General features: G+C 39.0%; 1 protein-coding gene across 3 annotated transcripts in view; it reads right to left on the reverse strand.

The window, feature by feature from the left end:
- The window catches only part of FRAS1 (Fraser extracellular matrix complex subunit 1), a 437,262-nt gene that overhangs the window by 258,307 nt on the left and 163,968 nt on the right, over window positions 1-14,987 (reverse strand). For all 3 annotated transcript variants that reach the window (XM_055313090.1, XM_055313089.1, XM_055313088.1), the window contains exons 4-6: window positions 14,679-14,771; window positions 6,705-6,864; window positions 4,030-4,163 (exon numbers count right to left, since the gene is read on the reverse strand). In XM_055313090.1, the coding sequence (XP_055169065.1) occupies window positions 4,030-4,163; window positions 6,705-6,864; window positions 14,679-14,771 (387 nt within the window). The remainder of the gene's footprint in view (window positions 1-4,029; window positions 4,164-6,704; window positions 6,865-14,678; window positions 14,772-14,987) is intronic.

The raw sequence follows: 14,987 nt of genomic DNA on the forward strand, positions 1-14,987 counted from the left end.
TCACCTTCCTCAATATCTTTCTTTCTACACCTAATCAGAGCCCATAATGTAAACGTGGAAAAAAGAGTGGGAAGTATGTATGTTGGAGGAGGTAGAGGGAGTGATAAAAAGTTGGGGGATAGGATGGTGCCTCAAGTGATAAAGCACATGGTCACCTAGAAAGAAGGAGAGAGTCTTTGCAGCGGTACAAACTGGAGATTAGTTTTTGTTTCATGTGCTCAGAATGTAAGAGGGTTGGGCTATGGCGGTAAGGAAAAGATCCAATCTCAGTACAATAGAGCTACACTAACTGAAAATCCACCAGCCCCTCGGACAAAGAGATATGCACATTTCTTAGCATTTGGCTACAGGTCCAAAAAGGGGAGTTAGCCAACGGTAGGAGATTTACCCTTGCAGCTTTCAAACAGTGGGTATGGACAGATTTCTCTTGATCAAGGATGAGTAAACAGAAGGAAAGGAACTTGGGAAAAACCCTGAAGAGCCAGCAAAACTAAAAATGTTCTAAAGGCAAATTTCTAAATGCTACATACTATAGTAACTAAAAGAAAATATTCAAAAGCTATTTTGCAACTTCAGTAAGATGCACAAAGATGCAGTCTTTATTAAATAGAAGCAAGAAGCAATAAAAAAGAGTAAGTATTAGGATAAAAAACCTAGATGAACCAAAGAGAAGAAAAATAAGGAAGATTTAAAAGAAAATCAAAGTGAAATAGTCAAAATCAATACTAGAAGTTGTAAATACAAACTCAAGAAGCTCTCTCCATATGAAGAGGAAAGAAACAAAATGATGAAAGAGAACATGATTGATAATGAGGGGGAAAGAGAGGGGAGTAATCTAAGAATCATAAGTATTGCTGGAGAAATGAGAATAATTGGAATGAATATGATTAAATTAAAGCCATAACTGAAGAAAGCATTTTAAAACCTGGAATATAGACTGAAAGGGCTTGACCATATTCTAGGTAATAAGGTGAAAAGACACCTCACCTAGAAATGTCCTGAAAAATGTTTCATTTTTAAAGATAAGGAAACATCCTCCAAGAATCCAACAAAGGAAAGTAGATGAACACAATGGAATAGAAAAGAGACCTCAGAGTTCTCCATGGCACTAAATTTCAGGGTTCAGTGGAAAGGAGCCCACAGAGTTGGGATGTGAGGAAATGATAACTGCCCCCAATTTTTGAGCCCCCAATTTTGAGATACATAAACAAGAAGAAAATAATTCTCAAACACTTAGTGGCTCAGAAGACATCCAATCTTTTATCTTTCTTGAAAGAACATCCAAAGATGAAATTCAACCTACTCAGATTCATCAACATGGGGAATGAGAAAAATTACAGTAAAAAAAAATTGGTGGTAACATCATCAGGAACAACACTTATCGACTGAACAGACCATTTTAATGAGCCTACAAAAATGTGGATGGGCTAGGGCTCTGTTCAAGGCATCTGGACGAAAGTTGAAAGCAAACAATTTCAGTATGAATTTAAATCCTTCCTTAAGGGAAAAACACCCGTTTGAACATAAGAAATTACTCCTTTTGTCAGAAATTATCACCAACTTCTAAAATGTGATTATAACTATGAAAAAAAAATATATCCACATTTGCCTACAAAAAATTTGGAATAAATTACCAAGAAAAGCTGGTGTTTTTGAATGGTAGAAATATAGATGATCATTTTCTGCTCTTCTGCCTTTCCAAACTTTCCTTAGTAAGTACAGATTCCTTTTACAATTTAAAAGAAAAAGAAAAACACTTACATTAAAAATCAGGTTTTTTTCTATAGCTCAAGTCCTGGAAATACATTTCTTCTGGTGAACTTTTGTGTTGTTTTTAATATTTAATGAGTTGATGCATACAAAATACTTGCAGTCGTGTTCAATGCTATTAGTAACTATGGTTTTTGTGATTATTACTATACATAAATGCTACGTAACTCATCATTTTGGAAGGTTATCTAGCTAATAGTTAAAAAATATAAGTCAGGTGTGGTCTGTTGAAGTGATGCAGAACTGCCTAGGTGAGAAGCACTGATACTTCCTAACTGTGGTAGCTTATGGAAGTTACTTAAGCTCTCTGTACCTCAGTTTTATGTACTGGCAAGAGGAAATGATAATAATAGCTCTTAATAGGATTGTTATGAGACTTACAAAGCTCTGAAAATTAATGATTGCCACATAATAAGTGCAAAAAATGTGGTGATGGTGATGACAGAGATGATGATAGATGGTAGACAGTGGTGATGGTGTTTCCATCAAAAGTCTAAACTTTTTAACACCCCTTTTTAATACCCGTTGATATCATCAGAACATCCAATATTTAATAATGATATTAATTCAAGAAATATTTCTAAATAATCTAAGAGTTTATTTTTTTAATATGTCATAGTAAAAATATAAACTTAATGATGCAAGAGTGATTAAAATCAATCTATTTTCAAGACCTTAGAATGTTTGCACATCAACTAGCTCTGAAGTATGGTACCAAATTTCATCTTTTAAATTAATTATGTATATCAATGCAAACTATATGTGAGTAAATGTTTGAAGCTAGAGTTTATATTTAGTGTTTTTATTTTTTAAATTTGTTTTAAAGATTTATTTGAGAGAGAGAGAGAGCATGTGTGCATGTGTGGGGTGGGGTTGGGGGTGGTCAGAGGGAGAGAATCCTCAAGCAGACTCACTGCTGAGCACAGAGCCTGACATAGGGCTGGATCCCAGGACCCTGAGATCATGACCTAAGCCAAAAAATCAAGAGTCCCACACTCAACTGACTGAGCCACCCAGGTGCCCCACTATATAATGTTTTTAAAAATGGGAACTAGTACTTTCAATTACTTCAGTATCTATCCCCCTAACATGAAGTCCATTAAGGTTACAAAGATTTAAAGCAGAAGACTCACAAAGTGGTCCTCCTTGCCCCCTGCTTTCCTTATTGCAATTGTGGCAAACTGTTTAATTACCCTTCATACACAAGGGGACTGAATCCTAGAAAGTGCTAAATCAAAATTCCCCAACCTTATAGTGTCCCCTGAATGTGAGATACTATACAACTCTACAGAGAAGCTCATTTGTAATCTTAGCACTGGGAGAAGACTTCGTGATGAACTAGGAGATGTGACATGAGTGCAGTAGTTGCAGTAGTGTAGGTAATACAATCTAATTTTTCAATTAGATACATTTTCCCTTTATTTGGCATTTAGCATTTCTGTCTAATTGCCTTTTGTCTGCCTTTAAAAATATTGCCCAATTGTCACAATATGCCATGTTATTGATTTTGTTTTATTTGACACAAAGTACTGTTCTATATCAACTAAATGTTGGCTTCCAGCTTTTCCTTAAGATCAAAAATGAGCTATTTTTCGACTGGAGGCAAACTCCTTTCATGGTTATCTGTCAACTGCCACAGAACAGCCATAGAAACCTCTGGAAGAGTAAAAACTATAAAGTATCATGTATACCACATTTATTTGCCATTGATTTTCTCTTCTGAATTTATGGGAAGAGTCTAATGTTTTGAAATTCTGATGAACTTTAAATGAGGAACAAAATCCACTATTTTTTAAAGCTCCCCAAGAGAAAATCTGAATAACGTGAATCATTAGTTTATAATTAAAAAATGTACATCTGGACAATCATGTTCAAAGACACACTTATGTCTTAAAAAGCAAGATTATACCTATGCATTGAGAAACAATACCTGATCATATTACGGACTTTTCCAGATGTTTAGCTTGAGACTTTTGCAACATCTGCAACTGGAGCTGGTGGCTTCTTTGCATGTACATCCAAGGCTCACTATCATTACATAACAATTAGCGTAAATGGCTGGTATTAGACCTATCTGTAGTTTCCAAGGGTAAATGTCTCAGGGGTGATCTCCAAAAGTATAATGAAAACAAAACAGCCTTTGCTTCTTGTTCCTAGTACTTCCGAAAGACTGGCTGACAACCCCAGAAGAGGCTCCAAGTTCCCAAACAATGAAGTTAATAGTCTATGAAGGATCCATTTGGAGGCTGTCTTCCTTACCTCATTACAAAACAGAGGTTGACAATGAGCTATAAAGCACTGGGTGACCCCATTTCTACACACACATTTGGCACACCGACTCAATGGCCAGTCTTCTCCATCCTGGAATACACGGCCTTCATAGGAACAAGATTCTGAAAGGTAAGAAAAATAAAGATTACTGGGGTGACTGCACTTGCTGATCTCAGGGCTGACTCCAGGTATGTGTGCGCAGTCACATAGGACCCTGTGGCTGGGGGCTCATACCCAAGTAGGCCTCATGCCCAACATGGAGCCTGATGCAGGGCTCCATCTCATAACCCTAGGATCATGACCTGAGCTGAAATCAAGAGTCAGATGCTTAACCAACTGAGGAATCCAGGCGCCCCCACTGTATGGAGTTCTTAATAACTTTCTGAGTTTTATATGTGAAGTCTGGTGAGACAACATAATATGTGCTGGGGAGCCTCAGCTCATGCATGGTCCCTCATTCCACTGCCTCCTTGCCTTCTTGAGATGGGTTTCTTGAGATGGGTTTTTTGCTCCCAAACCCATACCCAGTTGATGTGAAGAACAAAGGCAAAAGAAATGTAGGGGGAAAAAATGAAATTTCTTTTGCAGCCCATTGACAAGTACTTAAGACAGGCAGGGAGACTTTGCTTCAGGAATTCAACTGCCTCAATGTTAATACTTTGCTAGAGGCAAAAGGTAGTCTTAGCTTGACATTAGCCCAACCTCCAGGATCCTGTAAGTCTTCTTTAACATATAAAAATCCCTTTGGAAACTTCCCTTATCTTTACCTGGCCCACTGATATGCATCTGGATGGTCTCAGGATTAAAGTAGTACTAGACAGTAGGAAATGACCTATCTCTAACAGCAGCTAGCACTTCAAGATCCTGGAAAACTTACTTCCAAAATTCCCTACAGATTTACACTATCCCTAACCCCCTCCCAACTTGAAAGTATATAATCAGTCATTCCTTACAACCTCATTGCAGCTTTCTGCCCGGGGTCCTCTCCTGTGCTTTAATAAAACCACCTTTTTTGCACTGAAGATATCTCAAGAATTCTTTCTTGACCACTTGCTGCCAGACCCCAAAATTTCACATCACAGTGAACACTGCCACCCTCTACCCACATCAGGGACCTGGATGCAGGTACCAGGAGAATGCATGTACCCTAAGCACCAAGTAGCACGAAGGGGTATGGGGTGCCTGTGGGGTCTCCATACACCCGGTGAGTAGCCCCATGCCTGAAGCAGTATGACATTAAATAGCAAATTAAAAACGTGACAGTTGAGAAAAACCACAAAAGAATAGAAGTGGCTTTCTCCCACCCACTGCCTTTTAAACAAGGGGCCATGCATTCTCATTTTGCACCTAGCAAATTATAAATTTGGCCCTGGCTAATCCTCCATTCTCTCCAGGCAAAATGTTTCCAGTATGTCTTTTTCTTGGAGGCCAAGGAAGAAGCCTCTTAAAGTGCAAGAAAGGATCCCACAATCTCAGCCAACCTACTGCCACCCCCAAACTCCGTTGTTCAAGTATTTTTACTTGCAGGATTATTTGGCTCAGAGCAGCTGTCAGTCCTCTTCTGGAGAAATGCGTAAAGCAAGCATTGTACTTCCATTGTTTCCTACGCATACTTTTCAATCTCTGTAACCTTTCTCCAGAGTAAAGGAATGCCAGGAATGGAATAACTGTGGATCAGAATGAGGCAGGGGCGCCTGGATGGCTCAATTGGTTGAACATCCAACTCTTGATTTTGCCTCAGGTCCTGATCTCAGGATAGTAAGACCAAGTCCTGTGTTGGGCTGCACTGGGTGTAAAGCCTGCTTGGAATTCTCATTATCACCCTCTGCCCACTTCCTCTCCTCCCTCAAAATAATAAAAATAATTTTAAAATAAAATTAATTAAAACAATAAAAAGGAAATGCAAAAATAGAGCATAGCTTCCAGGTATTATTAAATAAAAGAATAATTTTAATCATTATATGCCAAGAGAGGATATAATGCAGCAATGACAATAATTTGTGTTTATCGCAAAGTATCTACTACTACTGAGTTATAAAAATGGAGGGGGACATATATCCCTAAAATGTAATAAAAGAAGTACTTGCACCAAGCACAGATTCCAAAGAAAAGGCCTGGAGGTGTGTCCTTGGCTTGCTGAATGAGGCCTCCATTTGTAGGCAGACATAATCTCCACAGTGAGCATAGAGACAAATGAAAGATCTGTTTCCTGCTCTGTGTGTCTTGGAGAAAGAAGTTATGTCATCTCAAAGACCAACCGGCAGAATTAGTGCTAGTGATGCTACATGGAGAAGTGATTTGTTCATTCTGTCTCTACCAAAATACAAGAAGAACTATCTAAGCCTTATGGAATCACATCAAAGGATCTTGTTGCTCCTCCCTTTGCTTCTCAGGAGCAGGGAAAGCAAAGGGATGCATCTGGCCAGCACAAAATAAATAAATCAGAGACTTGCAGAATCCCAAATTTGGAATGGAGCTTCAAGATCTGTTTCAACCTCACTCTCTGCAACATTGCTTCTGCCAAGTGCAAGGCTCCAACTTGGTCCAATAAGGAACGGGGCTAGGGATATTTGAGCCACAGTGAGCAAGAAAGAGAAAAGTTGGGATGTCAGCAGGTAAACCTCAGAGGCAAAGAGCGTCTCCTTCTACAAGTTGATACTCACTCCCAGGGCCCACACACACTGGGCAGCAGCTTCCTTCAGGGATGGATTCCAGCTCATGTGGTCCACAGGATAGCGGTGGGCATGGCTGGGGGGTGCATCGGACTTCCCCGTGAGTACAAGAGCAAACACTGCACGGGGGGTAGGCCCACTCTGTCCCATGCTGGGTGTTGGGGAGAAAAGAAAAAGGAGGCTATTGTCAGAATATAGCTTTCATTTGACCAAACAGAAACAAACCTCTAACACAAATCAAGGGACAGTGCTCAGGAGAGATGGAAGGCAGCTCTAGGCTTACAAGGTTAAGACTGGGGTTTACAACGTCCTGAGTCAGAGACCAATTAAAAAACTGAATTTTCTTTTCTTTTCTTTTTAGTATTCCTAAGATTTATTTTTGAAAATTTCAGAAAAACACAGAAAGAAAATAAAAAGCATGCCAACTCCAATCACTTAAAAAATTCTATAAAGCCTACAGTAATAGGGACACCTAGGTGGCTCAGCAGTTGAGCATCTGCCTTTGGCTCAGGGTGTGATCCTGGGGTCCTGGGATTGAGTCCTGCATTGGATTCCCTGCATGGAACCTGCTTCTCCCTCTGCCTGTGTCTCTGCCTCTAATGAATAAATAAATAAATAATCTTTTTTAAAAAAAAAGCCTACAGTAATATATACACACACATATATCCTGAATTCTTTATAACGGTCCTTTTGTTTTCAAAAACTCTCACTTTGATCCTCTTCCTTCCTTCTTCCCTCTTCCCCCGCTTTCTTTCTGCCTTACTTTTTACACTGATTAGTTCCCATATTCCTCTTTTCTTCTCCTTCCTTTTCCGGCCCCCATCTTACTCTCTCCTGTTCCAATGATCTTCTGGTCCTGGGGGAAAGTATGATAGCCAACCAGTTCTCCCACAAACCACAGAGCCAACTCAGAGCCCATTTATACACACAGAATGTTGCTAATCTGCTTTAGGCTGGGTACGACCTTCCCAAAGCTAGCATTGTATCAGTGATTTAACAGATCCTTGTTTTGAGTTATATGACTTACTGAGTATCAAAAGTATTTAAATGATCCACACTCAAATGGGATGCAGAGCAAGAGGGGGATGAACCCTGAATATAAAAAGCTAAAGATATGTTGACTGCTAAGGGAAGTTGCTGTCAAAATATGTTATGTTCTCGAAGGCAGAATGGAATAATAGTGGCCTTTTGCAAGACATAGGGGGGAAAATAATAAGCCTAATGAATGAAATTTTCCCCTTTTGACATTTTCTTAAGTATACTGGAAACTGCTATCCTTTGCCTATATTAAATGTAGCATATGATGATAACTGATCCAGCCCAAATCATATATAGATTTCTATTAAAAATATCACACATTCCAGGTGCCCAATCACCTAAATATAATCTGGGGATTACAACTGTGTCGACTGAGAAGCACAGAAAATCAATGTCTTCTTGCTTCTCCTCAAGCCAGAGTCCAGAATGGCTATTCATCTCTCTCAAACACAAAAGAACTGTTTTACCTAAACAAATCAGTACCCCATTATTCTGCTAATTACAACCAAGTTGCAAGGATGCCAAGTCTGACATTCTGGAATTAATAATAACCTGCACTATTATTATAATAATGGTAGTAATAGGTAAGTCACAGCCATCCAATTATTTGGGAACTGAGTCCTCACCTCTTTATCACGAAGATTACTTTCTTCTAGGTGGACTACTGAAGCACAAGAGAAAAATAATGCCATGTATGCATGGAGCCAGATGAACTGAGGGTCTCCTTGGAGGTTCCCAGCTCAGCCCTCCCTGCTTTGGGAACTTTGAGTGACTTTCTAAATCTCAGATTCCTGGCCTGAAAAATTAAAATGGTATGACAACATTCCCTTCACTGGGTTATTATAAGGATAAATGAGGTAGTTTGTTGAAAAGCGAGCAAGGGGGGAGGGTGGCAGGTAGAGGATGCTCAATCCTCTCTCTTCTTTCCACTGCATTGAGTTTACAGCCTTCCTCCTCCTGTTCAAGCCTATATGCCATCTGTGACTATAGGAATGGACATAATATCAAGGCCAAGTCTTCTACCACCAATTTTACTTCTGCTATAACTAACTATAAAATTTCAAATTTAGTACAGCACATAAATGGGCAAGCCCCCAACATGGTAACAAACTATTGACTGATATAAGAGAGGAAGTAATTGACCTTTATACTTTGAAAAGCCTAAGCATAAAAGCAAAGAAAGAAACTAAAAGAAAATTTGATAGGTTCTAAATTGAAATTTTAAAAGTCTGTGAAAAATACATTATAAAGTTAAAAGACAAATGACAAATTAATAAAAATTACAAATTATATTAATCAGAACTAAGCTCTATGATGTAAAAGCATTTACAAGCAATAAGTAAAAAAAAATCCAACAGAAAAATAACAATAAGCTTATAGAATATTAACATTATTAATTTCAAAGAAAGATTAATTAAAATAAAATTGAGTAACACTTCTTCATATCAGATATGGGGAAGTTTTCAAAATTCCTAGTCATGTTGGTGAAGCTACAGTGGAGTGGGATTTTCTCCTTCATAAAGCCTTCCCTCTCTACAGCACCTGGGATACTCAGCTACATGGGGCCTAACCAAGGTAACCATACTTCAAAAAGAGGCTACAATACCTGTGATACTCCCACTGGATTTCTCATTAGACACAGACAACTTAAAATTGAATTTTAATGACTACAGATGTCACAGCTTCATTACTCAAAATCTTTAAATGCTTTGACCTACTAATTTCAATTTAAGAAGTTATCTGAAGAAAATGATCAATGATACATGCAAAAAGTTTAAATACAAGGAACTCCATTACACTGTTCTTTATTGCAAAGTTGGAAATATTCTCATGAAAGTTAGAAACTACCCAAATGCCTAATAATAGGAAATCATGTTGTCCAAGGGTGTACCAGGGAATAATTCACATGTTATATTAAAAAGTAAGATATAAACTGCACACACAGTGTAAATACATAGAGCTCTACCCATCTATTCATCTCCACTACTACTGCCTCTCCAAAAAACTGAGAAAACAGCAGCAGTGATTTTCATAGTTTGGGAATTACCAGTGATTTTTTTTCTGCTGGTACACTTTTTTAGTTTTTGAATTTTCACCATAAACATATTTTAACTTTTGGCATCAGAAGGCAAATTACTGCTTAAAATATCAAATAAGGGATGCCTGGGTGGCTGAGCGGTTGAGCGTCTGCCTTTGGCTAAGGGCCTGATCTCCGGGTCCCAGGACTGAGTCCTGCATCGGGCTTCCTATCTTCCTATATGGAGCCTGCCTCTCCCTCTGCCTGTGTGTGTGTGTGTGTGTGTGTGTGTGTGTGTGTGTGTGTGTCTGTCTCTCATGAATAAATAAAATCTTTAAAAAAAAATAAAGTATCAAATGAATCATCTATGTCTTAAAGTAAAATGCGAAGGCTGCATATAAAACAGCTTAAAGTGAACTTTCTTATTCTATTAAAAGTTAGGAGGTTGCTTCTAAGCATCTTGACATTTCACTTCATTAAAACAAGAGCTTGGGGCAGCCCAGGTGGCTCAGGAGTTTAGCGCCGCCCTCAGCCCAGGGGGTGATCCTGGAGACCTGGGATCCTGATGTCCTACATCAGGCTCCCTGCATGAAGCCTGCTTCTCCCTCTGCCTGTGTCCCTGACTCTCTCTCTCTCTCTCTCTCTCTGTCTTCCATGAATAAATAAATAAAATCTTTTTTAAAAAAAATTGCAATAAAAAAAATTGCAATCACACCACTTTCAGACAGAGACCACAAAAGTGAATTACAATAACAACCTGTCAATCACCAAAATTTTTTCATCTGTAAAAATGAGAGGGCTGTGTTAATTTCTTCAGTACCTTCAAGCACTCTAATGATGTGAATCTATTATGTAACTCAAGAGACACAAAATGAGGCAGGATATTCCCCCTTCACAATAAGCTTGAAAATTATGGGAATAACGACAAACATTTGGTAGGGGGTTTCCAATGCTTGATGTCAAAGCCACAGAGGATCAGATGTTGATCCAAAATGCACAGAGTGATGGAGACAAATTGTCCCACTGCTCTCTTGGGAAAAAAGTCACATAAGTCCCCAGTGATGCTGCTGTCAGCAGAGGGAGACTAGAAATCAAGGGGTTTGGCACATGTTGACATATATAATTTTAGTGTAATAGCAATAATTATATATGATATATATATAATTTCCTAGTGTTCTCTATACTCATTTACAAAAGCCTTATTGTTTATAAACACTGTAGCAGCAAAGAGAGCTTTGTAAAGTAAAGGAATAATAGATAAACACAGTAATGCTCCCAGATCTGGTTTTAGCTGTGTCATCCTAACTTCATTAATACCTTTTGAAAATATGAGATTTTGACTTGGGACAAAAGTCATTCTGCAGACAACACTTTCAATATGTTCTTCTGCATAGCCAACTAATAAGTCAGCCTGGCTGTTGACATAAATCCAAAGGAAAGATAAGGTCATAAAGTACTTGCCTGGCTTGTTGATGGAACAATAAAATAATTTTTCTTTGTATAATTTGTTCCTGTTACGAAGTTATAGATTCAGAATACTAACTATCTGGGAATGTTGAGTGCATATTATAATTACATCCTCTACTTTGAAGAGAACAAGGCTGTGGAATTCAATATTCATTTCTACCTTCACACACACAAATTAGTGTTCCTTTTAGCTTCCCAGACAGGCAAAGTGAGCAGCCCTCTCCCTCTGTGCTCCTTCATTCAATTGAATGTGGGCACTAGGGCATTACCGCTTGCCACTTTCTTTTTCAGGGACGCACTATCTTCTCAGACCTGACATTATCTGGTGAAGGGATTAAATTAGTAAAGAAGAAAGAAAGGGGACTGATGGTCCTTTTCCCTCCCTTTCACAAGCTAATTTGTGGGGCAAAGAACAAGGAAAAGCATTCCAACACTCTTTAGGAAAACATATTTCAGGTTTGTCTCCCTGAATGTTTGGCAAGGCTGGGCAGAGATCCAAACACTAATTTGAAGGGACAGCTTTGGGGAGGTCATGGATGAAATAGTCCCCCAAGTGCTGGCTGTTATAAACCCATGTAAGACTCTCAAATAACCTGGAGGCAGCCAAAAGGCTCAAGTGTTTTCCTAAATTCCAGGGAAGATGTTGGGACTTGTCTTGACTCATTAGAATGCCAGTTGTGTAAGATGCTGTCTATCCTGCAAGCAAAGGCAGTCCTCTGGTGAGCAACACCAATTCATTAAAGGGTGGCCTTCTGGAGCTGCCCCATGTTGGATTCATCCTTTAATTTCCTTTGCTTCGAACCTATTCCTTGGACATAATATCACTTCAACTAATTCCCCTCCTCCTTGCCACACTCACTCTATGCTAAAGCCTCTTGTAAAGCCCTCTCTTAGGGGAAAGCTTTCACCTTGGATCGTGGTTCTAAAGTTCTTAGAACACTGGGCTATTTTGTAGCTAGAGGGAGAGAGTCTCCATGACCACCTCTTATATCCCCTTGGGATATAAGCCAGAGGCTAAAGACAAGATTACTGCTGTTCAGTGAGAGAGGAAAGTGCTCTGGATGGTTTCACAAGCAAGCCAAAAGGGGCAAACACACACACACACAAACAACAAACCCTTCAAGAGTCAGGAGGAAAAAAAACTTGTGATACAAGAGACAAGGTGAGATTCATAGCAAACCCAGAAAAGTATTTAAACCATGCAAGAAAACAAATAATATTAAGAAGGCTCTGGAAAGAATCTTGGGGAAATGAAGAAAGTAAGAGAGGAAGGAAGGGCAGAAAGAGAAGAAATGCGATCATTTTGACTTTATTAAGATCAAAATTAGAAGATTTTTTTTTGTCTTGACTTAAAAAAAATCATTCTTCTATTTCAATTTGAAGTAGACCACTAGAGAATTTTTCCTTCAAAATACAGTTGCTGAAATTCAGCCTTTCTCTCACTTACATCAAGTACCAGAAATATAACATTTTTGAGGAATACATTTTGAAAGCTGCATATGGGAAAAGGACACATGGATATGTTCTTACCCAGTTTAGAGCTTTCCATGTGATGTATTACACAGAATGGGGAGGGGGAAGGAGGGAGGCAGGAAGAAGGAGCGCTTTCCAAACTCTTCCAGAAAAAGCTGGAGGCCAAGCAGATTTCATTTCTTAATTAATCCATCAGCAGACCTCCGGTCCTAGAACCACCCAGCTACAGAAGTAGTTGGTCAATGACCAACGTGCCGTTGGAACACAGACATAGATAAGTTGGAGAAAGGATTTGCTCGTTGTGCGAATCTTCTAGTCATCAATGTTTACTGAGCACCTACTCTGGGAAAAGTTCAGTGCTAAATGCCTGATTAGGTGGGTGGCAAGGAAGATCACTACAAAGATGCAGAAAATACTGTCGATGTTCTCAAGCATTTTAGGCCAAGATAAGACAATAGCACGTGTGCACAAATATAATACAAGAGAACAAATGATGAATGTCATTAGAGACTTAGTGAAGTTTGATTTTCTGTGTCCCTAGAATTGCCACTTACTTAAGATATCTGACTGTCCCTTGACCTTATTTTGGATCCTGTATATGCCTTCATCTGAGAGATTCAGTGTGGGTTTGACTTTATACCACATACCTATTCAAATCCTTATCACCTGGCATTACTTCTGTCACCACTGTGCTCTGCAACACTTTTCATTTCACAGGCCTCTTCGGTGGCATGTGAAGGCTTAATAACACAGACTGAATTGAACAGCTAAGGGTGATACTTGCATGGTATAAAGACATTCCCACCATAGATCCTATTTGGGTGTCTTTCAGCAACTTCCTGGTAATTACCAGACAATGACTCAAAGAAGATGATCCTGTCCCATGGGGAAAGTGAAGTGCACTAGGCTCACTGAGTTTTAGGTACACACTGAATAGCAGCCTAGAGTGGGTATAACAAATCCTGCTAACCCAAATGGGCAGAGGCACTAACCTGGGGAGAGTTTTGCATCAGGTAGAAGATAAAGGTTAAAGCAAAGAGCCTCTTTCCACCACATCCAACTTAACCTACTGCCTGGGGGTAATCTTGAGGTGTAAGCAAAGATGAACTGTATCCATTCCATTTCCAAGTTCCTATTATAAACCTTGCAATGGTACTTTTTAATCAGGACTTAGTGTCTATAAATGAATCCTAAAGGATCTGGAATAAGAAAGTATAATAAAAGAAATTGAGGATTGATTTCTAATACTGTGGTTCTAAATGGGGTGGATGAGGATTTTGCCCCTTAGGAGCAAATCTGACCATGTCTGCAGACATTTCTGGTTGTCAGGACTTAGGGTGCTACCAGGATCTAGTGGGTAGAGGTCAGGGTAACTGCTGAATATCCTACAATGCATAGGGCAGTCCCCAAAACAAAGCCTATAATGTCATTAGTGCTAAAGTAGGGAAACTCTACCCTAATGGAAAGAGCACTGAATCAGGAGTAAGGGTTCTAGGCTAGGTGATGCCACTTATTAGTAATATGACATTGAGCGAGTACCTCATCATCAATACAGGAGTAATAGTATCTGCTCTATTCACTCAGGGTTGTCTGTAACTATTGAATGAAAAATATGTGTGTGGTACACAAGACAAAGTGGCTTATTATTATTCAGCATCATGCCTTCTTCAACATCAATATTCTCAAACTACTCTTTATACAGACACAAATTCAATATACAAATATTTACATAGGACCTGTGGAATAAGCAGAACTGTTTTAAATTTATTCAAGTAACCCAAATGCCCATGGAAATCAAATGCCCATCAAATCAAGCTTTAGGTCCTCTGCAGCCCAGACATAAAAAAAAAAACAAAAACAAAACAAAACAAAACAAAAACACCTCTCTTGCCAACACAGGTTTAGCAGTCAGCTTTCCTTCATCAATGATCTATAGGCATAGAGTCAACAATAGGTCAGAAAACACTTACCGCATAGATTTTCTTTTCATGATGGCAAGATCCAGGAGTCTGCAATACACACTCAGGGCAGCACTGGTTGGCAGCTATTTGAAGCACTTCTCCCTGAGCATTTAAAAACAGTTCAGCATAAAACAGCGGCAACACACTCAGAGTGGCTCATCGGACCCCAAGTCATCTCAGATTCACTAAATTTCATGAGTTTCCATGGGTGACAACAGACAGGATAAACCAAATAAACTGACAAAAAAGGATTCTGTCAAGATGAGCTTCTCTCAAAGTTAAAACAAAGCCCCTTGAGAAAGTAATTTCCCTGAAAAT

This window comes from Nyctereutes procyonoides, unplaced genomic scaffold (genome assembly GCF_905146905.1).
Source record: "Nyctereutes procyonoides isolate TBG_1078 unplaced genomic scaffold, NYPRO_anot_genome, whole genome shotgun sequence".
Taxonomy (NCBI): domain Eukaryota; kingdom Metazoa; phylum Chordata; class Mammalia; order Carnivora; family Canidae; genus Nyctereutes; species Nyctereutes procyonoides.